The sequence below is a fragment of the Colletotrichum paranaense genome (genome assembly GCF_030867605.1).
Source record: "Colletotrichum paranaense strain IMI 384185 chromosome Unknown Scaffold_3.1, whole genome shotgun sequence".
Lineage (NCBI taxonomy): Eukaryota > Fungi > Ascomycota > Sordariomycetes > Glomerellales > Glomerellaceae > Colletotrichum > Colletotrichum paranaense.
This window is the reverse complement of record NW_026848961.1, coordinates 584,945-608,515: the sequence shown is the minus strand read 5'-3', so window position 1 is coordinate 608,515 and position 23,571 is coordinate 584,945. Positions and strand designations below refer to the sequence as shown.

At 51.9% G+C, this 23,571-nt stretch overlaps 6 protein-coding genes across 6 annotated transcripts; 3 read left to right on the top strand and 3 right to left on the bottom strand.

Annotated features, from left to right (window-relative positions):
- Window positions 1–867: 867 nt before the first annotated feature.
- CPAR01_03741 (uncharacterized protein) lies at window positions 868–1,729 on the bottom strand (the record flags this gene model as incomplete). Its single annotated transcript, XM_060488027.1, has 2 exons — window positions 868–1,140; window positions 1,562–1,729. 2 exons carry the CDS (start codon window positions 1,727–1,729, stop codon window positions 868–870), a joined length of 441 nt encoding a protein of 146 aa, XP_060352233.1.
- Window positions 1,730–2,643: 914 nt separating this feature from the next.
- Window positions 2,644–3,749, bottom strand: CPAR01_03740 (uncharacterized protein; the record flags this gene model as incomplete). Its single annotated transcript, XM_060488026.1, has 3 exons — window positions 2,644–2,861; window positions 3,306–3,466; window positions 3,574–3,749. 3 exons carry the CDS (start codon window positions 3,747–3,749, stop codon window positions 2,644–2,646), a joined length of 555 nt encoding a protein of 184 aa, XP_060352232.1.
- A 1,445-nt stretch (window positions 3,750–5,194) lies between these two features.
- CPAR01_03739 (uncharacterized protein) lies at window positions 5,195–5,841 on the top strand (the record flags this gene model as incomplete). Its single annotated transcript, XM_060488025.1, has 2 exons — window positions 5,195–5,340; window positions 5,403–5,841. 2 exons carry the CDS (start codon window positions 5,195–5,197, stop codon window positions 5,839–5,841), a joined length of 585 nt encoding a protein of 194 aa, XP_060352231.1.
- Window positions 5,842–9,738: 3,897 nt separating this feature from the next.
- CPAR01_03738 (haloacid dehalogenase) lies at window positions 9,739–10,599 on the top strand (the record flags this gene model as incomplete). The annotated part of the gene is made up of 1 exon (XM_060488024.1): window positions 9,739–10,599. The coding sequence occupies one exon, from the start codon at window positions 9,739–9,741 to the stop codon at window positions 10,597–10,599; it is 861 nt and encodes a 286-aa protein (XP_060352230.1).
- Window positions 10,600–16,502: 5,903 nt separating this feature from the next.
- Window positions 16,503–17,258, top strand: CPAR01_03737 (uncharacterized protein; the record flags this gene model as incomplete). The annotated part of the gene is made up of 1 exon (XM_060488023.1): window positions 16,503–17,258. A coding segment is annotated over one exon (756 nt), but the record flags the coding sequence as incomplete, so codon positions are not given.
- Window positions 17,259–22,402: 5,144 nt separating this feature from the next.
- On the bottom strand, window positions 22,403–23,288 carry CPAR01_03736 (Ras-2 protein; the record flags this gene model as incomplete). Its single annotated transcript, XM_060488022.1, has 2 exons — window positions 22,403–23,020; window positions 23,184–23,288. The coding sequence occupies 2 exons, from the start codon at window positions 23,286–23,288 to the stop codon at window positions 22,403–22,405; spliced, it is 723 nt and encodes a 240-aa protein (XP_060352228.1).
- Between the last annotated feature and the right edge of the window lie 283 nt (window positions 23,289–23,571).

Below are 23,571 nucleotides of genomic sequence, written 5' to 3'. Positions count from 1 at the left end.
CGACATGACGTTGTAAATTGACTTTGGTGAAAGGCCGAAATGGAATGCGACTCCGGATAGGATGAGCGGCAACCAAGGCGAAAGAGTTGAAAAAAGGAGCAGGAAGGATTGGCGTATGTGCAAGGCTCGAGCAATGTACTAATGATATGATGTAAACAGGCGAGACGTTGGGAGAAGAAACGTCGGTCGGGCAGAGGCGCGGACGAGAAAGGCGTGAAGGCTTGTTTCGCGGTTCTGGTGGGGGAGATTTTGTGGTTAGCATCTTGTCCCGGACCTCCCTCCTTCTTTTCCTTCTAAGGCTGCTTCTCCCGCTGCGATCGGCCGCACCAACAAACGGACTGAGACATATGGGAGGCTTACCCGACGGGAGGTGTATTGGACAGTCGATAGTTTGTCGGGAGGTTTTGGAAACAAGTCGAGGGTAGAAAAGTAAAGGCGCACCGGTTGGTTCAGACAGAGTGACAGTGACAAAAGGAACAAGGCAAATTTAAGGACGGTGGACGGGTGTAAGGATAAATGTACAACTGCCAACAGCTAAGTGGCAAGTCAAGATAGATGGGCGCGAGGATCGGTTGCGCAGGTGGTAGGACGTGTATTCCAACAAGACGGGGTGACTGAACAGAACGGCTGCTGCATCCGAGGCCAATGGGCGTGACGATGGCGGCACCTGAAGATCGGGCTGGAGGAGAAGGAGAGAAGAAAGCCGTGAGAAGGCGAGGCGAGTCGAGAGAGACAAGACAAGGCAAGGCAAGGCGCAAGGCAAAAAGAAACAGAGTGAAGAAGCCGGGTGCGAGGCGCCAGACTATTCTGTCAATTCGAGCACGGGACAGGCTGAGATGGGATGGAAATAAATGGGACGGGCAAGGGTTAGAAGCATGGGAAGAACAGCACTAAGGTAGGTAGGGTAGAAGCCGGGGGTGGGAGGTATCCGTTCACTACGGAGAGACGAGGAGGAGAAGCATCAAAGTGGGCATCGAGACCATCACAGTGGTAGTGCAGCGGATGCAGCAGCGGGAAGCCGCGAGGAACAGTCTGGATGGTCGATGGAGACAGAGAGAAAAGATGGTGGTCCATGACGGCTTGCTGTGTGTATTGCGTAGGATTCGACTTGGCGAATGCGACGAGACGAGCCATCAGAAGCTAATCATTGTCGTGCAGTAGACGGCCAACGTGCTAGATGCATGTGCAGGGCAGATGGATGAGTGTACACATACGTGTACGAATGCCGTGAGGTGAAGTTGTGAAGTGTATTACTAGTGTGTTGCTGGGTGCGCTTGTTGTAAGCCATGGGCAGGAAGCTGCGGGATGCAGTGTTGTGATGGGATCATGATCATGAATTGAGGTGGGAAAGGCCGGGTCCCTGGTCAGTTGAATGAGATTAGCTAGATTGGGGTGGGATGGGATACGTATTGGTCAACGTCCTTGAGGGGATCCGTAGGTAGCGATCATGGCTATGATTGGGAAGCGAACCCAGTAATCAAATCAATCCAGATGGGAGGAGACGAAGCACCAGGGCCAGGCGACGCCGGATGACATGGGCGTAAATTAGCCAGGCACGCACAACGCGGCCAACGGGCCAGCCACGAGACTTCTGAGACCAAAAGTATCTGTACGATGTATCCGTAAGGTAAGTTAAGAGGTCCATTTCATCTTGCTCTTTCCAAGTTCCGAGTTTTAGTTTTTGAAGAAAAGTCAGGAACACCAAGCCCACGAAACACGCGCGCAACATGTTTCTTTTGTTGTACTGCGTATGTAGGTAGTACCGGAATACAGGAGTACATTGAAGTAATGCTCGGAGTCCTCTCTGCTGCGTATTGTCGCTTACGGACCGCGGTTGATGGCGCCGTTACATCTCTCGTCCAAAACAGATGGCACTTGCAGCCGCGTCTTTGATTATGGGCTTCAAATGAGATGATGAGTCGGAATCCGGCTTGTCCTCGCCCCGTTGCCCCCTCTCGGGTCTCCTCTCTGCGTTACTTGATCTAATTGTTCAATCAACTTCAACGTCCTCCCCTCTCGGTTCATCCATGCGGCCGGACTTGGCTCTCGTCGAAAACACCACGAGAGTTCGACATTGTCTTTGAAGGCGATTCAGCAAGCCACCGGCCTCGAACCCAAAGAAAGGAGTTGGCAGAAGAAAGGAGATTGCAGCGAGAGAAAAACTCGCAACGGCGTTGGACGGCGCTAGCTGCCCACCACTTGCGTCTGCCCGCTACAGAAGACGGAGAATTCTCGAGGCAAGCACGCAAGGTACCGAACACTTCGCACTCGCTGCCTTTTTTTGCTCATGCACACGCGCTAGAGCAGTCGAGACTGAGTACTGTGTACCGGCCAGAGTCATGTAAAGACGATCATTGGGGATAAGAAGAAACCAACCTGGAAAGGGTCCTCGACAAACATCATCGACACTGTCCATGATTGGGCCACTTCTGCCGATTGGGTCAATTGGTGGGAAGCCACGCTGTACTTGGAGAGATTTGCGCTCGCTGGGCAGCAATGAAGCAGTAGTCACATAGAGTACAAGGTCCGGACTACGGGAAGAGGAACCGGCGACCGTTTCTCGACACTTCCGACACGTGGGATGGTTGTTTATTGTCTTGCTTTCTTTTTCTTCTCATGTCGACCGAGAAAATCAGCACTTGATCATGCTCTGCCTCGTCTCATTTGCCAATTGCACGCTGCAAAGCGGAAAGAGGCAGATGAAGGAAAGATACGTACCGCCATCGCCATCTCCCGTCGAGTAAGGTAGCTCTTATGTGAGGAGTACTCTACTGTGCTAAGTTCAGCTCTCCACAATTTACAGTGAGAGACCAGGAACCCATCGCGAACTCGACGGAGGTTTCCACGATCCGCAACGTAAGCTAGGTAACAAAGTAGAGATACGTGAGTGATGAGAAACAAATCACCCGGATGAAACGACGCCAGAGGGGATGAACCTAGATTGCGAATCGGTGGTCGCGATCTCGAGGCAGGCAATCCCATCAGGCCTGGCCGGGATAGTATTTTTTTTTTTTTTGGCGCTTCTCAATCTCAAAAGCTGCTCCATCGGCTGGAAGTTTGGAACTTGGGGCCCTGGCAAGTCTGGCGCTTTCCTGCGCTCCAACAGGAAGGATTCAAAGACATCCGGGAAGGCACAACCGGGGATTCCTTCACTTTCCTCAGTTGGGACCTACCGGAATACCCGCTAACGCCCTTTGGGGAGCCACGAGTGGGGACAGCTTTTGCAGTAAGCCATTTGGGCAGGAAAGAACGCTAGACATGGGAGCTCTCTCCAGGGCCCAGGGGTCACTCCCAGGAGAACTCACAAGATACGTACTCGCCAAGAGTCCTGAACTCTTGGTCTCCTCTCCCACCAACCCGTCTCTCCCAAGGCTCCTTTTCACCTTGAATCCTTCCCAGCTCCAAGCCTCCAACAACATCACCGTCGAATGGGAACCTTTCCAACATGAAGCCCGCAATTTCCTGCCTGCGCAGATCGCACTTCTCATCACCCGCCGTCACTCGCCGTTATCGTATTGTAGCTTCTCCTCCCGTCATCTCTTTTCCGGCTTGCGGCCTGTCCTCGTGTCAGACCTCTGCCCTCTCCCCCGGCCGTCACTGCCTCCGCAGCGCCTCTTGTTGATCCCGGCGCAATACTGGCTGGCGTCGTGCAAGTCTCGAGTAAACCAGCTCGAGGTCAGCCAAATTTCCTCTTCAGCCTCTCGAGACTTGTTACATCCCACTTGCACTCGACATGTGCAACCTTGCATAAGCTGAGAAACCTCTTCGACAACCGCTAACAGTCCCAGCTATAGCGACTCACACATGTCTCGCCCTGCGCAATACCGTTTACGCCCTTGATTCGCCATAAAATAATGGCACGAGGCGGCCTCTCGTGTCAAAATGTCTCGAGGTCGCATCGTCTCCTTTCTTTTCTCGATACATTGACAATGTTGTCGTTCCCCGCTACCTCATTTACTCCCGGTCATTCGTCCCAAGAATCACAACGTCAGGGGCCCTAGACTGAATCGCTTGACAGCAGGGCCCTCGGGCCTGTCAATCTCTGGCGGAGGCTGTAGCCCACAAAGATGTGCCGATTGTCAATCCTTCAAAAGGACTGTGCACAAGAGGCCCCTGCTTTGCTCAAAAGCAGCATCTTGAAAGTTGAACATCCATCACTGATCAAGGGCCCCCAATCAATAACCTTCGGCTCCCTCACCTCCTCGAACTGCCGGTTCCCGTAAGCCGTACCTTGCAGAGAGGTCAGAGCTTTCATTGTATCCGTATCGATGCCACGGCAAGATGAATCAAGCCAATCGATTCAATCGCTGTCTGAACTAAAGCACACTGGGTTCCTTTCGATTTGCTTCTCTTGACCCGAAGGCGCCGAGGCTTGGTTCAAGACCCAGTATCAGAACTACGGAGTACATCAACCTCGCACACCACAGACTACCGGTAACGTTTGCCACGTTCCGTTCAACATGCCACGACTGTCACGGGCACGCCGATCAAGTAGGAAGGAGCTGCGGGCCTACAACGAGGCAATTTTTACACGAGGTCTATCGGACAGTCTACGCCATGACGAGAGAGGAATCGTTATGCGGCAGGCATTAGATGCAAGTCAAAGGCACAGTCACAGGCATGGAATCATGGCGGAGGCTGTTGGACGTTGAATCTAGGCCCGCATTATAATCTGTAGTCGCACTCGCACGTTGCAGGCTGTGCCGCTGGCCCGCTCTGCAGCCCAAGGCTTCGCAGTACCAGGAAAACGGCCTTGCTCGCTTTTACACTATCAATAACCATCAAGACGGGTGTCACCCCCTCACCCCGCGAGCAGAGACGTTCTCGACTTCGGTCATTGGGCTCTTTCGTGGTAGCTCCTCCGACTTAGCATATGCCTCCCGATAGCACCGCGGAATACGGATGTCATTGCCTGTTCGCAAGACTGAAAAACCCCCTCCCATTCATTCTCGATGAGCTTGTCGGCCTTCATCTTCTAGCTTATCCGCTGCAGCTACAGAGTATTGATCATACATCTGCACATCCATTGGCGTCGACTTCTCGTCTTCGATTCCACAAGCGACACATTAAACTCCAAGAGTCAGTCGCAGAAATTTTGGCGCCATGCGCAGCTCCCGGACGTCCCAAAAGTGTGGAATGCGGCTCGATATCCGAATTCATTTCTGGGTCACTCACGACGTGCCTCACGGCTTTGATGACCCCCTTTCCCAACAAGGAGACCAAGACCGTGCAAACCAGATTGCATCCCCAGCCTATACAGCCCTGCAAGTACACCACTCGGCAGGCTTGTAAGCCTCCGGCGCCGACGCATCGGTTCGCGCCCCCTCCCAACAATCTCAGGTACGATCCCGCTCAAATTCTATACACTAAGCAGATTCGGAATCGGCGTCTATAACCTGTAGGGGCTCTTATCATGAAGGATATCCGGATAGCAAGGCTTTCCCCTCACGAACCGTCAAGGTCCCCGGTCTCCAGTTGATGGCCGCCTTCTCGTCAGCATCGGACCTTCGTCCGATCCCGCGATGTTCTGGTTCCGCCGCTGCCGTTCGCCAAGGAGACACCAATCCTCTGATCCTCATTGCACCAACAGACGAGCAGGGTTCCAAAAAAGCAATATCTTGTTCGACTCTACGAGAGGCTTGCGCTAATAGGTCAGTCGGCCAATTCGGTTGGCTTGGTGTCAGCTCGGATGTTTTGGAATGCCCTCCCGGGGCGCCCAACTCTCAAGTCCCAACTCAATTCAGGGCTCTGCTTCTCCAAAAACCAGGCACAGGGAACAAGCATTCTGCAAATGGCGCGAGCACCTTCAACGACAGCAAACATTGCGGAGAGTGGGGATGATCCTCTCAACTCCATGTGCGGCGTGTTCGTAGAGCAAACACGCAGCTTCAAGTTATCACGCATTCTCTTCATCCGGATGTCTTCCCCGGTCTCGCTGCTCGCTGCAATATACTGTACGTCGTGGCTTTCCATACCCATGGCCGCAAACCAACACGCAGGATCTACGGCGCTGCCCGGTGGGACGAACGCGATGTCTCCTTGAGAAACGACGGTTCGTGACTTAATGACACCAAGCTTCTAAGGCTGCAACGAACCATTTGACTTTGAAGGTATTGGGCACAAAGCCACAAGCCTCGCTACGAAATGGACCAAACTGCCGGTTGTTAGTCAACAAACCATGGCCGAAGAGCAATTTGTCTTGGTGCTAGTGTCCGGCCCGTCTCCTAGCCACTGCCACCATCGATCTTTTTGCAACGACTAAACGCCACCCGCACTCCTGATATTTGGGAGAAAATGGCAGAGGCTTTTGAACAGGACACCGACCATTTCCGCAGCCTCATCAGCCGGGAGGACGTGAGATAGCATACCGTCAACGACGCCACGTTGAACTCTTTTTTGCCGTCGGATTAAGCCATACCAACTTCAGTAACGTCTGGCCCCCGTTCTCAAAGTAAAGCGGAGCATATGCAGCTCTATCACAGCCGTTTGTGACAAGCCCCAGCGAACGCACAATTGCTTAACGTGAGCATTTCTCAATGCAGCTGCAGGGGATTTAATCTTCCGCACACGAATGACATGCGCCTCTATACAACAGCAGACCAGGTCTTTTGTAGAGCGCAAAATCAGGAGGGGAGAAAACAGGATCGGTATAATTGCAAGGTTGTACTTTAGGCGACCGTCGAACACGGCGCAAAACTCAATTCAGAGTTCCAGACTCACAAGTTGGCAAAATCTAGATCCCCCACAAATGGGAGTCGAGAATTCACTGCCGCCACGAAAAAGAAGATGCCGCCGTTTATTCAGATAGGCTTGGGGAACGCTAGGAGGCACAAGAGGTTGCGTCAGCGAAACATATTCGCTCTCGCCCCATCACTGTACACAGTAGTATCATCTCGCACCCGCGTCATACGAGGCAGTCAAAAACTTTGCGCAAAAGATGGAGAGTTCATTTCCCGTAGCTTCCCAAAGCAGCCTCATCTCTTGGCCCACCATGTTCGTCCCCATCAGTGATCCATCTCATTTTCTTCTGCCAAAACATCATTTGGCCGGGAATTTCTGACATTGATTCTACTATTTGGGACGACTCTGCCACGTGGGCAACGCAATCCGCAACACATCGTCTTTTGGTTATCCGTCCGGGCTAACTATTAGTGCTAGATATTTAGCTCACTCAAACCAAAAGCATGGGGATCCAAACGCCGCGTGCATCTGCGGGATGGCAGACGTGTTCTGCCACAACCACGATTTCCCCTCGGTCTTTTACCTGAGCACTCAGCAGCCACGAACGCCGTCAGTGCGCGTTTGGCATCTCATTCCGTCACTGGCCCTGGTCCTTGGGGACCCCGCCTGGCGGCAAATGTCCGGGGCCGGCGAGGTCGGCGTGTTGCACTGCAATATTACGACGGTGTGCCAAACAACATACCTCGACGGGCTCCATCATCGGCGAGGCACACCGAGATGAATGAAGGTGTGGTGTCTTGACCATATGAGATACACTACAAGTGCGGGTGCCCAATCCTCAGTGTCGTTGAACCACTTGATGACTAGGGCGTCCTTCGAAACATCAGCGAATATCGGTTGGCTGTAAGCGAGCGAGGACGAGGGTGGAACAGCATACAAGATGACGAACCATGGCCAGCACTTGGAGTCTACTGTTTAGGTGAGCTAATCACGGCAATGGGACGCCAGAACGGCAGCGGGAGTCCTCCAAAAGCCTGATTTTCGAAGGACGGGGCGGTGATACCCGAATTTCCGAAGACCATGGATCAAATATGGTCACCGGGATGCAAAGTCTTGCGCCGGTGCTTGATGCTCAAGAAAAGCGTTTGGTCTCAGGCTCTATCTGTCCTACTGACTCAAACACGGATGCGCGGTCAGAGGGGTTGAGTCCGCGTTCCGCGTTGCCACGTGAAGGACGAGCCGAGGTCTCAGCGGTTATTTGTTCTCGTCCATCTCCATCCAACACGATAATGGCACAAAGCAAGAAGTTGCAGTTCCGTACATGAGCTTAATAAAGAAGACCGCGAAGATGAATTACATGCCTGCCAAGCTTGCTTGGTCTCAGACTGATGCTCTGGCTTACACGCCACGAGACTGACTCGAAGACTCGGCCTGGACGTTACCCTCGGGTGAATGAAGACTGCGTAGTTTGACCATGGCGAGATCTTTGCTACTTCCCTGGCTAATCTAACATCAGGATATCCAGTGAAGGCGCGTGGATTCCTCGCAAACCAAGTTGGGCACGTATTGGGCGTCTCGGTCATCAGTTGTCGAACGTGAACTTCGTCTAGATCCGTCGAGTTGGAGTACACAAGGATACCGCCCGTCTCAGCCGCCATCTTTCACTGTCGCTCAGCCGTTGGATGTAACACAATCTCCTTCTTTACTCGTGTTCCCCCTTTTTCTTTGCGCTCCGCATGGTCTCTGAGTACCAGGTATCCGTATTTGAGGAGACGAAAACGACTTCACAACAGACCCAGTTCAACAAGGCGCACAGCCGAGGACCAGGCTCTTGGAGATGAGGCTGTCGTTTAACACACACTCGCTCCCATGTTTCCCATCCCGGAAGGAACTGAGCCACACTCTCCACTTGTTTCGGACGTCATCGCGGGTATGAAACAAGGCCTTCGAAAGAAACCAAGTGGAGGAGATGCAAGCCGGTATGTTTCGTCTAATATGATGAACAGGGGATAGGGCGTTTGGGTAGGCAGGGTTTTGAGCGAACCCGAGATTGGGGCTGCCGGGATAATTGAGATTGTTCCCGATCCGCCCGCGGTTGAATTTTGTGGACGTCTCTGTGAATTCAGGATGTTCATGCGGTTCTTCAAAGGCGTCATGTTGGTGGTGATGGCTTCTTCTCCAAGGAGGTTGTGTTTTCTTCTTGGTGTGCAGAGTGAGATATCCGGAATTAAGTGCAGCTTCGTCGTCGAGCTGTTTTGCTTCCGACTGCTCCGGGTCTAGCAGAGAGCATGGCTGTGAGGTTGATAGAGATCGCGTCGCTTCTTGTCATGGTCACTTCTACTCTTGTGCTTGTTTGTCGCGGAGGTTCAGCGACCATATATGTTCGAAATAGATGCGTGGCGGGCGGGCTCTCGATAGATGTTCAGTGTGACGCACTTCACGGAGCCGCCTTGCATCAACATGTACCGCGTTCCATTCTTGAGAGAATTACAGACATATCTTAGCTCATGTTATTTCGCTCCTTATATCTAAAGCTCGTAGTCTTGTTCATGAGAGCTGGATTTAGACCATGTTTGATATTCCTGATGAGGTCATTTCTGCGTCCGGTTTTGATCACTGTTGATGATCAAAAAAGGGTAGACTTCTAATTTCTTCAGTGCATCTCAGATTACTCAACAGATGGTATGAGGGTATCACAAAGTTCCTTAGGCACATGTTTCTCACGTTTGTCTGGCGTTCCACGCCGTCCGGGCTGCCCGAGCGGGACGTTGTCTTACCGCGGCCCCTCCCGGGTCCGAGAGAACAGGCGGGGTTCGGGATGGATCAGTCAGCAATCCGACCCCGCCTCCAAGATTGATATAGGTGACGACTCCCCCCTCTACGCCCTGTATACTACAACAATTTCCCTTTCCAGGATTTGCTCGGATTCATATACTACAAGCTTGGTCATTTGAAGCATTTTTCCAGGTTTTCCAGCCAGAGACTCTATCAAAGTAAAGAGAACAGTGAAGTCGAAAACATCACAGTTTCCAACAGTTAGCTCGACAAAAAGGAAACATGTCCGGCATTGCAGGCGACCTCCCCAATATCAAGGCAGAGAACCTCCGCGACCTCAAGGCGCTGGCCTTTGACGTCTTTGGCACAGTCGTGGATTGGCGGTCCTCGGTGGTGGACGAACTCACCTCCCGCGCAGAAGCCAAGCTGGCCTCTTCCTCTTCCACATCCACATCCACCAACGATGACAAGGACACAAAAGAAAAGCTAGGAAAGCTCGCAACAACAAATTGGCCAACCTTTGCCCAAGAATGGCGAACCTCCTACATGCGCTTCGTGCGCGGCTATGTCCCCGGACAAACCCCCTGGAAAGACATTGACGCGCACCACCACGACAGCCTCGTCGAGCTTTTAGGGACGTGGGGGTTAGAGGGCGTGTACTACCCCGAAGAAATCCGCGAGCTGAGTCTCGTGTGGCACCGTCTCCGGCCATGGGCGGATTCCGTGGAAGGGTTGCGCAGGTTGGGCGGGAAATACGTCACCTCGACGCTGAGCAACGGCAACAGGACGCTGTTGGGCGATCTGGATGCGTTTGGCGGGCTCGGGTTCCGGAAGATTTTGTCGGCGGAGGATTTCAGGGCGTATAAGCCTCATGCGGCGGTTTATGATGGCGCGGTGGAGGCTTTGGTCGGCGGCGGTAGTGGTGGCGGGAAGGCGAGGGAGGTTGCGATGGTGGCGGCGCATTTGGGGGATTTGATGGCTGCTCGGGGACGGGGGATGAGGACTGTCTATGTTGAGAGGCCGGAGGAGGAGGATTGGGAGGTTGGGAGCGAGAGGTACGAGGATGCCAAGGGGTGGGTTGATATTTGGGTCAAGGAGGGGGAGGGCGGGTTTGAGGAGGTTGCGAGGCTGTTGGGTGTTTGAGAGATGATGGTGGTATTTAGTCCATATTGTGGAGCGTGATTGAGGCGCATTGTTTGTTTTGATGCTGCGTGTTCTGATTATGCTTCTCCCTTGTATATAATGCGTCACGAGGGAATGACAAGGAGGGTGGTCTATAGTCCAATGCATATCGGAAATTCTCAACAGCAGCAAGAAAGGGAAAGTTGCCCAGAAGTCAAAGACATTAATGGCCAAAGCCTGAGAGCAGATTTACCGGGCTGTAACTTGTGGGTTTGAGTCCCACGGGCGACCTCTTTTATGACCAGATTTTCCTCTCTAAAACTTCTATTTAGATGTTATACATACCCTTCGAGGTACTCTGAGATCTAATAAAACGTGGTATGGGGAAGAATTGTCAACTGACATATGCAACGGATTAGTATCTGCCAAACGTATTGTCATTGAGCTTGAGTGGTATGGCAGCAATACTGAAGGGATGTTCTTAGATAATGAAGACACCGAATCGTGAGAGACTCATCATTGTACATAGAACGATATTAACGAGCTGAAGTTTGAATTGTCCTTTCCATTGTGAAACCCTGATAGAGACAGAATCCCGCAGAATACTTCAGTTACCTGGTGGATTCCTTTTTTGACCTTCTCTTCTATCCATAGTGAAAACACCACGCGGACGGTAGAGACTTACAGGATGCGGGTAGTGTCACTGCACTCGTGTGAAGACTCTGAGGATCCAGATTGACCATCATCACATTCATAATAAGCATCCTCTTGATTATCCTGAAAGTTAACACTTGAGTTCTATGCGTCGATGCTCCATCCTCGAGCTCAAAAGAGGCAGAGGCAATCGCTGATGTTGTCAGTATATTGATGGACGCACATTGCGATATGGGATTCCGCAGTGTTATCTTCCACGGGGCAGAGTAGAGCATAACCTCTTTGTTACTCTAATACCTCCAAGGGGAATATATAAGCACGGGCAGTACCGGTCCGAAGCCAATTGTGTCCAATGTTTTGACTTACTCTGGTCGTCCATCATGCACATCTAGGACGGCCCGTATGGCAATGTCATCACTCCCATACACGTACACTCTTCTTTTTGTTCTCTCGAGGCGTATTCCTCCGGGATACATCAGGAGCAATTGAAGGGAACGCGCGTGGGGACTGCATTCGAAATACTAATCTCATCGGAAGCTAAATCGCCTGGTCGGGACTAACGAGGACGACTTGCATAGAAGCAACAACGAAAGGTTGTTCTCAGCTCGCTTCAAGCATTAGAAAGTCAAGGCTCACCATGCAAGTTTCCTTTGCTGTTTCAATTCTAGCTTCGTAACCGAGGCTCTAGGTAAAATGGTTCGTTCTTCAATAGTAATATCCAGCAGTATAGATCGCGACCTGGCATAAGGAGAAGATCAATGCCTAATACTTTGATGAAATACGCCACAGCTCAAGATAGATGTAGAAGGCGTGGATAAGACGGCACTGCTTGGACAAAGTAAGTAGAAGCTCACCTCACATATCCAGAACCATTGCTTCTTTCTTCGATCTAAAAATCTAGCAATTCTTATAGTGAGCTGCAGGGCCCCATATGACATGTTCAGTAACAATAATGGAAGCCGGAATGTAGCCCCAATACCTCCCAAGCATGGTTCCTACCATATTCCTCTATCTCCAACGACAAAGTACTGTTAAAGGCGACGACGGCACACTAGATCTCACCTTCCTTTTACACCGCAAGCAGTGATCTCGTGACTGTCATCCCATCAACAAATAGCTCATTTTCACCTCAAGTTCAGCCAGTGATACTGATAAATCTTTCTTAATACCAGGCTATAATTCTGTTCCGAACATTGCCAGAGTTCCTCAAACTACCGCGTGATGACATCTACTAGCTAGTATCAAGAACTTATAACAGACGATAGACTAAGCTCTCACGAGCGAACGCGGACCATACTGACCTAACCAAAGCATACAGAGCACTTCTTCACCCAAGCACATCTGAATCCATGAACGCTTACGTAAAGAAGCAGCTCTTTCCAATACCAAGATGGCTCAAAGTAAATCAAGCCGAATTAACGCAACTATCTAGAGCCTGGTCTCTCAAAAGGTCGGATTGGACTGATTCATTTCCTTCTCTGTCAAGCCATCGTAGTGGTCATTGACCGAAGTCCCAAGCCAGCTCAAGTACCGGCCATTCACTCGAGAAGAGAGAAGCTTGATTCGGAGCTACCGGACGTGGTACGCAACAGAATATGCGTCGATGTTGTACTAGTCTGAAACCATGAATGGAATTACAAAGCCCTCATCAGCCATGACAAAGTCGCCAAAAAGAATATGGTCTTTATGAAGCCGAACTAAGGAACAATCGAATCGCAAAGTCTAATCAGAGTGATGAAGCCCCCGAGGCAGCGTTTTTGTGTTCTACATACAGTTCAGAAGGCTCGACAAGTCATAGGCTCATATCCCCCAGTCGCCTAACTTCATCCCTTCATCTAACCCCTGAAGTGCCTGACAATGTGCCAAATTTCTCATGAACCTACACACTACGATTATAACAGAGTGATGGGAGAAACGTGATTCCCAAAGAATCAGCAAAGCTTATGCCCCGGAATGAAGCGGACCGAAGCACCTGGCGCCAAAACATATCCTCAGACCATCAGGCAGAGGATACTGCGGGCCTGATCAAAGCATCACGGTTGTATCACATTAGAACATTATAGTGATCTTCCTTTACCGCAGTGCTGAGACTGACCAGTGAGCTCATGCTCATTCATTGGCAACATATACGCCTCGGCATCAACACTTCCATCGTGCTAGATAGCGAGAGCCATGATCCGTAGTCGATCAAACAGACTGCCGTCAATATCCGCCTTTCGGCTTCCGACCCCGAGTCCAGACGGTCCATACCGACTGTTATAGAATTCTCATTTTATCTTTAACGACTCAGCCGTTCAAGCGGTGAAGTGGAGAAAACCGCTGACCGAACGACACGGCGTCGGCAAACGTTCCCCGTTCCGGCGTAGATTAGATCTAGAATCTCCCCATTTTCAACACCGGTGTAAGCCCCGTACAAAGCTCGTCCAGCTACCTCACCTTCTCCAAAGTCTATCTTCAGCCGTGGGGGCATATCAGCCATCGCTGCTCCCTCCATCATCGCGTCGCGCGTCGGCCTCACCCGCTCCATCCGTTTCGAGGCGAGGTGCCACACCTCCAAGCGGGCTTGTCCGACGGGCTCTAGGCCACTACCCTCCCCTTCTACATCCTACCACACCACACACAAATCGAACGTGGACCCAGCCAAATTCCCATGAGACGGTTAACCTCCAACCCCGGCTGCCCCCACGCGGGATGATCGCCCATGGTGCGACCGTCCTCTCGGTGAGGCAGGTCGCGGGAGATAAAATACGTAAAGATCTAGATGAAGGGAGAGAAACGAAGTCGAACAGACCTGCCTCGATTTACACGACCTTTGTCATCGTCCACGGACGTCGTCAACAGCCCGAACTAGTTCAAACAGGCAAGATTATGCTGTAACTTTGAGTTCAGTCTAGCAGACCGAGACCCTTGAGCGATTGGCCGTTTCCCCCCCAGGGCTGTGAGACGATTCCCAACCTCGCGTTGGTTCCTTGGAGAACATCAGACACTGGGTCGGTATTATTTGTCCTGAGCTACCTACTCCACCCTCCCGCCGGAACAGATATGTGATCAATATCTGCCGGACGGTTACGTTTCCCGGTTCGGCTGTTGGAGCCATTGGAGAAAAGGGCACAGAGCGAGAGACGTTTGGAACTTTGGGATGGAGAAGGGAACCCGGAAGGGCAAGACAAGTCCTGCAACAACGGTAGTGGCAGCAGCGCAACAAGTATGGGGAGGGGATGAATGACGACCTTTGGTGTTCATGCCAAGTTGACCCAACGACTCCAACGAGCCAGGGGACAGGGAGATCTTGGAGCAGTTCACCCCTTCTCTGCCACAGGGATGCAAACTTGGCGAACCCGGGGAAAAGCCGTCCCAGGTTCCCAGCCGTACGTTCGTGATTTCCCTTCTCTCGCGCCAGCCTCCAGACAGGCCTCCCGTTTGATCCCATCGCTCAGCCGCGTAACTGCTGGCCGCCGGAGCTGAGCCCCGAGAGCGGTGATTGGCAGGCACCGTCCGAGATCCGTAAGAGAGGAACGCATGGGGCCAAGTATTAGCAAGGTCCGCCGCCTGCCTCCCTTGCTCCTATCCATGATCCCTCTTCCCCCCTCCCCTTCCTCGCGCGGACGGGGGGAAGACGATAGAAGTCCCGGGAGTTCGATCACTTGGTGGTGGTGGTTGAACTACGAACCCGCGAGAATGCACATCCCGTTCCGCGGGCCCTCTTTCTTCGCAAGTTCGCACCACACGGACCACACCATTGAGGAATTAAAAGTCGCGCCGCATTGAGCGGGCAAGGGTCCTGACTCGGAATCCCTACAAGACCAACGAGCGGTTCCCAGGGTCCCCGTTTTGTTACTGCTGCTGCTGCCTATGGGGACTTCGAGAGAGCTGTTAGGAGTCGGGACGAAGGTGGTTTCGAAGCACCTGCCATATTGGGGAGTTTGAAGAGCAACCATTTTCAGTGTTCGGGAAGAGGACGCAAACACAACGTTCCATCCTTACGCGAAGGAATATGCACGAGAAGAAAGCAATGAAGATTTAGAAGAAGAGAGAAAAACAGCGCAAAAGATTGCGTACGATACCGACGGCTGGGACTAAGTCACGTTAGGCCCTAGGGTCCAAGATGAACAGTGACAGGGACCAGATTGGGCGATAGGTAGGTCGCAGGGTGACCAGGGAAAGAGGAAATAGACAACGGTCCAAAGGTCTAGATGCCGATCTTCAGTTCTTCTCGCCTGACAATTGCGAGCGCAACTCTTTTACTGCTTGCAACAAGCGCAAACCCCCAGAGGAGAGATACTCATCTGCCTCCTCTGTATGCGAACGGGTACGAATGCCGTCCACTGTTGATCCGCAGAGTCAAGTACACCGAATACCTGACAGCTCTGGAGCTTTTCAGGGAGATTTTCCCTTATCGCACGGGGAACCCAGCCATTATCGAGTAGCTACTCCATCATTCAATTCAAACTCCAAGGGTCCTTTCGGCGTGGGTACAGATATTAGCACTCCGTACACACACAGTCTGTCTCTCTCAACGTTGTGAGGTTGCGGTCCTGCAGAGAAGGGGACGAGAAACATGAGAAACGACATCTCCCGAAGATCATGCGTTCGGAGCGAAATGCGGTGAAACGTAACCCGGACGTCTGGCTCTTGGATCTTCTGCCAATAATGCAGGATCCCGGCCTGGTTCGTGTTTTTCCCTTCCTTTCTTCCCTGCTCTTCCCCCAACCCCATTATCTGATCCCCGGAGTCGGGCCGGAAGTGCAAGAAAGAGAGAAATGAAAACCTATCAGATAATCAGACCAGCGGCCGGCGGCCAGCCAAGAGGGGGCTTGTAGGAAGAAAAGAAGCCGACTTTGCTTCTGATAAAGCTCAGGGAAGGAGACGGGGGTGGTGGGTGACATAGAGTCTTCAATGATACTCTGTGAAGGAATGGAAATCCAAGACACCAGTCGTCCAGAGGCCCCAGACTTCGGAGTACATGGTACCTAGGCCTAATACTCCGCAAGGCGAGAGAAAAAGAAAGCAGAGAACGAGACGGCAGCTTTGTTGGTTCAAAGACCAAGTGTTGATCCCTCCCCCCCCTCCCCTGGTGAGGCTGGCTGCCCTCTCGTCTAAGCGAACCGGCGAGAAATCCAGCATGGTCGTCGCATTGGGACCAATCACTAGTGCTGTTCACCGACCGCTCACCTGGAGAAGTCACCCCATTACCCTGAATCCTCTGCTTCGGTGGGAAACTCACCGAGCGGCGAGGTCTCCAACCCCAATCCTGATTCATCGCGTAGACGGCCACAAAGCCCTTCCCGTTCGATTTACCCGACAGAGCACCACCCCCTCCTCGGCACGGCAGAAGACGAGGAAGGAAGAAAGAAAGAAGAGAAGGGAAACGGACAAAGCCGCCGTTGGATGAAAACAGCAGTCAACGACATGCATCTTCCTTTCCGTCGCTCTCTCTCCCTCTCCTCTCCTCCTCTCCCGTCCCTGCTACTTCTCATTGCTGCTCGAAACCCCCTCCCCCGGTCCATTACGAACCGACCAGTGCTAAGAGGGAAGATCAGCAAACGACCCAAACTGTCAGAATGGTACCCGGCCCCTCCTCCGGGTGCACGGACTGGATGCCGGGTCCAGCTCCCGTTTTCCGTGGGGCTCGGACTCTCTTGACGTCTGGTCCTCCAATACCTCGGTGTCTCTCCGCTTCTCAATGCTCCTCTATTACGGAAAACGACCAGGTCGGTCACTTTTTTCCCTTCCTCGTAGGCGAACATGTGTGTCCGCGGCTGTTCAAGACTGTGCCCTGTCAAAAAGAATGCCAACCACTTCCTCGGTATGCATACGTAGAGAGAAAGAGTATGTGTCGGTGGAAACTAGTATCTCAACTGGCCACCTTGAATTCCAGCAGGGTCCTTGAGTCGTGTTTTGTGGTTTTTTCGCTGTATTCGTACGTGCGCCCGTCCCAAAAAGACATGTCATGTTGGAGCTCCGCTCGCCGTAACTTGAGAGGGGGGGCTCCTTTTTTTCCCTCTTGCCAAAACCATCTCCAGTAAATGCCCTCTTTTGCATGGAGCACCGAGATGCCCCTCCTCCTACCTGAGCAGTGCCGGCATAAGAGGGAAGAGGGGGGAAAGACCCTTGAGGGGAAGTTTACCCATGGATCAATGATGTGCCCTTTCCCCCTCTTTCTCTTTGGGCCCTTTACGTACCTTAGCTTATACAAAACGAATAGAGAGACTTGAGAGAAACGTGTCTCTGCGTGTGAGAGAATGCGAAGGAAAGGCGAAAGGTCCGTAGAGAGGTCCGTGTTCGATGAGGGGTTTTGGAGCTGGCGGTCCGTCTTGTTTCCTGCATGCAGCAAAACTGGGATGAAGAAATCCCTCTTTTGGACCATCGCTATGAGTAAGTAAGGTAGCACGAACGTATTGCAGTAACAGTTTGAGAAGGCCCTCTAGCGCGTGAGAGAAAGCAGAACAGGTGTGTTGGCCATTGCGCAGGGAAAGCAAAAGAGGTTGCGATATGGACGAGGGGAGGGTTGCAATGGCATGCAATGCGCTGCAAGAATCCGTTAGTTGTTGAAGAAACACCCCCCCTCTCCCTTGGAAATGTGATTGTGGAGCGAAAGAATGAACGACATGAGAGAGAGATCCAGCTTACTGGCCCTTTTGCTCCAACCCGAGGCTTCAAAAGACACGAGCAAATGCCGTGGACCATGCATAGAAGAATACCCGAGGCTGCTCGCTCCTCAAGAGAACGCGCACAGAGCCTCTGTCTTTGGCTAAGTCTTTTGCCCCGCTTGTCTGAGTGAAGATCGGCGCACCAGTAAGAAACAGACTGGAATAGCAAATTGGGACCTGAGTTATGGTGAAGTTACTTCATATAGCCCGAATCAATACCGAGCATCACGCAACTTGGCATCATATCATATGTCGCATGTAGAAACATCACAACCCTGCCAGAGCCGGATACTTCAAGGCGCCCTTCATTAACATGGAGAGGAGGATTGTATAGACCTCTCAAGTGCCTCCGTTAGGAACGTGGATTGTCATTAGAACTCGATACCCTGGACGATGACATCAGACCGGGGAAAGAAAGCCGCATCGTGGAAAGGTAAAAAAACACCACCGCGCAAATCTTATGCTGGCTAGCATGATCACACACATATAAACACTGGTCACTGGAACAGCGCGTAGGGCAAAGATGATCATCCCATCTCGCAATAGACTTCGCGCCCAGAGTTGCTTATCGAACAAACACCGTTCCCGCTCGCAAACGCCCCTCCCCCATGCCATCAAACGTAGTTTAGGTAGTGTGCTCGAGGCGAGGGAAATCGCGTAGACTAAGGTAGCCCTTACATGCAGTGTTCATCACCACCCTCATCCTTACGTCAGTACACTCTACTTCTCCCGAACTCACCCACGGGTAGGTCAGAGAAAGAAGAGGAGAAAGCCAAGCCTAATGCCCTCAACACCCATCACCCCAGACATCCATCCAGCCTCACAGGGTTGTGATTTTGACTCCCGTCCACAGAATCGTCAAACCATGGTTTCGAAACTACCAAACGACAAAGAAAGAAGCTCGGCGGATAGACCCGCTCATCACCAGAAGCCTAGTCTACACCCTCACAAAACTCACCCGCTATGGTCTCATCATACACGTTCAATGGTAAGATATATTGTGTAGTTCAAACCTACCAAGCACGCCTCGGCTCTCGCAGCTTCGCCCGAGTCTCAAACGGGCGGCGGACCATTGGTCTCCAACCCATCACGGAACTCCAACCACCCAATGATAGCTACATTGGAATTTCTTGCCTTTTTCCACCCCCGGATAGCATCGATTCTCCAACTTCCCCCCCATCCATCCATGGCTGGCTTTGCTAATCGGGCCAAGGCGCTTGCCGTTGGTTCCCAACTTTTCCCTCTCCACTCACACAGTCGCGCGAACGAACCCCGGGAACCCAAACCGCAGGGAACCGCAAAAAAGGAGAACGCATAAACCGCGCCTTACTGAGCAGGACTCGGGGAGGAATACTCATCGATCCGCCCATTCCACTCATCAAGAACCAAGAAGAATGAGGGGGCAAAAGAGCTCTACCGAATACCGTTCACCATATACTAAACAGTACCCTTTCCCACGGACCCCATCCGCAAAAGCGCCAACCCATCGTTCGTCGCTAGTTTCCCAAAGAGAGAGACATCCACCACACACACGGGTTCACTCACTCACTCACACTACCTTAGCCTCCCGCACCTGGACCCCTTCCCCGGCACGTAGTCTGACAGACAAGCCAAGCCTACGGCGCGCGCCACTATTGACTAAAGAAAAAAGAAGAGACAGTCCGTCCGTTCCGTCAGTCGGTCTCTTTCTCTCTCTGTGTATGTGTATGGTGTGTGTTGAGAGATGCAATGGGTGCGCATACACCATACCCCACATGAATTGAACAACTTCGCCTTGGACCTCTCTCTCCCCGCGACAGACATCCAGACAGAACTTTGCCTCCAGAGAACATCTCTTCACCCACCCACTTCACATGAACCGTTCGGTCGTTCAAGCTAGTAAAAAGATAAACGTGCTATTAAACGCCACTGGAAACACGTAAGGGAAGAGTAGAAAAAAGCATGTGCCCGTACCTGGCAGGTATCTATTATATCCTCCTTCTCCCCGTCTCCGAAACAAGAACATCCGGGGAGATAAAAGCCCACCTTGAACGGGGCGCGTTGAACAATGCCTTTATCATCGCCCAACAAAAGAAACATAAAGGCTAGCTCGAGTGCGGCTTTTCTCCTGTTTCGATGCCTCCATTGCGCGGAGACGGCCTAAAGTCCGAAGCTACTACATCCCACGAGCCTTTTCTTCTTTCGTATCTGAATCCTGCTCTAGTTTGCTTATGGATCCCATCGCGGAAAAGCAAAGAAACGAAACGTTCCCCCCGATGATTAGCTAAATGTCAATCGAACCGGAGCTTTGGATCATTCTTCGTCACCTTTTTTCTTCTTCCGGCTACACTTCTTTACGCCTCTCGATTGATTATCGGTCTCCAAACTTAGCTGAGAAAGAGCAGAGAAAAAGCAGTACAGAGTACAGAACAAGCCTGTCAATATGGATAACCGCGAGATAGAATCTAATAGACCGAAGCATTTCAACGTGGATCGGTCTAGAACCCCCCGATCCCAGAATCCCCTCTCGCTTACCCTGCTCCCCCATCCCAACATATACCATTAAGGTACGAATAGCAACCTTTGTTCCCCCCCTTCCTCCCGTATCCTTCCCCAAACCCTGAACCCTTCCTCCCCTTTCCGTCGCCCGTCCATGCCGGAGAAAGGCACCACCCTCCCCTCTCCCCCCCTCTTTACCATACTCACTGCAAGAGGATTCAAAGAAGCTAGCTAGGTATCAGACAGTGATAAAAGGGCAAGCAAACTTTGGATACCTTACAAACCCCGGAGAGGAGCTAAAGACCGCCAAGCCGTCCAAACACCTCAACGTGAATTCACAACACACATATACAAAGCTTCCCTTTGACGAGGTAATATCTCTATTCGGGCGTCTCCCCTCTATGCCCACTCAAACTCCGAGAACCCGGCTTTCGCAAACGGTAAGTGTTTCTTAAACCACCAATCTCAATAGTCTAGAGAGAATGCGGGAACATATACGGCCCCGTCACGCCCGTCCCTTAATGAAAAAAAGAAGGCGGCATTTCCATCTCCCAAAACCCCGTCTCTCTCTCATTAGCTTTCCCCGTCTCCTCCGCATCTACAGTCTTATGCTTCACTTGACCATCCACCCTTCCTCATTGCCGGGACGTGCTGCCGTAGATGCCCTGATACCCTCTCCTATCCTTCTTGGCTTCTTCGCCACCCCTCCCTTACAGTGAGTGAGTGACCTTTACCTTGCCTGCCCTTGAAGGTGCAAAACAAAAAACCGTTGCCAAAAAAAAAAGTCCGACTTTCCTACAACTCACACCCCCCTCCCCCCTTCCCCTCCCATCCGTCATCCAAGAATAAAGTCCCGAGGGAGCGGAAATCGCGGGGTACGGCGGGCAGAGAAGGCGAGACGCGCGCACGTCTTGCGCCCAGAGCGGTCCTCCTCTCCTCTCTCCCTTGCCTTACTGTGTGTACACTACCATTGCTCTTCATGAATCCTCCGCTCCCCCTCCAAGACAGTCTCTCCAACTTCCTCTACCCCCAAAGACCTGTCCAGGAAGGAAGGGGGGGAAAAGCAACATAGTTTCCGAGATACAACGCTAGCTTTTCCCGATACATACATGATTTCCGCTCCCATCAAGCAACCCTCTTTCGTCAATAGCAACGCCCACTTGTGGTAAAGTTTCCCGGTAAGGCGCACCGTCACGGCAAATCAAGCATCGAGCGGAAGATTATCGGAAAATCAAGGATGGATGAGCGGATGATGTAGATTTAGTGAGGAACAAGTAGGCCTATCCCGGATGTCTATCTACGTCCGACAGAGAGTTGATACCTTCTTGTGGCTATCTCCCCAAAGTGACTACTTCCAGCCACGAGCTGCAGCTAGGAAAACAAGTGTTGTATCGGTATACACAGATTAGAGCTTCCTCCCATCTGCCACAGCCCTTCAGCCTCTCCTTCTCCAAGCAGACCTCCTTCTCAGCTCGCGTGCGCGGATATGAATGGTCCATGTGAGGAATCCAAACCATAAACATATGAACAATCCGGGAGTGGAAGTGTGCAGATACATGGCATCATTTTCTTTTGCGACCGACTAGACGTCAAAAAAAAGGTCTGTAAGAAAGACTCCTATAACACCGCCAGCTTGCCCTCATGTGTTGTTTGGAAAGAACAAAAAAATTATGAACTCCCAGTCTGCCCAAAGGTTTGATTGAATCTCAAGAAACCTACGCCCCAGAATATGCCTCTCTCTTTTCGTGCGCCGTTCGCCCAATGAGGAGCTGGTTGTTCATCCGTGACATGGGGGAAAATGTCCGAACCGTCTTCAAAGCAGAACTCGAGATCTCGTACGTCCAATAGTCGTGGCTGTGAAAGCCTTTGCCAGCGCTTCTCTAATGCTGGCAATCATCAAGTCGTGACGTGGAAAATGCTTTTGCCTCGCGGCAGTGGGCCCGTCGGATTTGCGAATCGAATGGATCGGGGGTGTTGCCGTGGATCCGAACAAGTCCGTCGATAAAAAAGGGGGGAATAAAAAGTCGAGGTTGCGGACGAGCTCACAAGACGACACATTTACTCTTCCCTTCCCTTCTGCCCACTTTGCGACGATAGCGGTCGCCACCCTCCTTGTCGTCGTATCTCGCTCCGGCATCGCCATTGATAGGCCGAGTGCTGCTTCGTCCGCCGGGCTGCGGCCTCGAGGCGGCCTGTCGCTGCCTCCTCAATATTCTGACAACGTCATAGAAGGCCTTCTCGACGTTTATGCAGTTCTTGGCCGAGGCCTCGACGAATTCGCAGCCCAGCTCGCGGGCCAGGGCATGTCCTTCTTGTGTCGAAACTTCTCTCTCGGTGACTCTGTCGCTCTTATTGCCGACCAGCATAATTGGTACAGGCGCTTGTGGGCTGGCTGCAGAGATTGGCGAGCCCGGGTATGACGGTGAGGATGCACATGACTCCTTGACTCGCTGGATCTGATGATGAAACCGCTTGATCCGTGAAAACGAAGATCGTGATGAGATGCTATAGACGAGAACGAATCCTTCTCCATCTCGGATCCATTGATCTCGAAGGGCTGTGTACTCTTCTTGGCCGGCAGTATCGAGAACTTCCAACATGCATGCTTGCCCATCAATGACAACTTGCTTGCGGTACGAATCTTCGATCGTGGGGTCGTACTGTTTTCGGTAGAAAAGCACGGTCAGCGGGCGGCTCTTGGGGGCGATAGCAGCGGGGAAAGGATGGATTTGGGGGAAGGGGTCAAGAGAGAGTCGACGACCGACCGAAGAAAAGAAAGTGACGATGTGATGCGAAGCAAAACGAACAGAAATGGCGACTTACTGTTTCCACGAAGTGTTGCAGGCAGAGCTGGATTGTCAAAGCGGTCTTCCCCACGCCGCCGTCGCCCAGGACCACCAACTTGTACAGCACCATTTTTCCTGCCATGATGGGCAGCTATCTGAGGCGAAGAACGATGGAAAGAAGTCGACTCTTTGTCGTTGGAATAAAGCCGCTCGATTGATGATGAGTAGCGAAAGTCAAAGCGAAGCAGAGATAGAGGGGCGATTCGCGGGGGCGGAACGCGAGGTGGGTGGTGGTGGTGGTGGTTCGTCGGTGATTGTGAAGGTGGTGGTGGTGGAGGAAAAGACGACGAACGCCAGTCGAGAATCGATGATAGAATAGGCAAGGTGAGAAAAAAAAGGGTAAGACAGGTAGGTAAGTACGGATA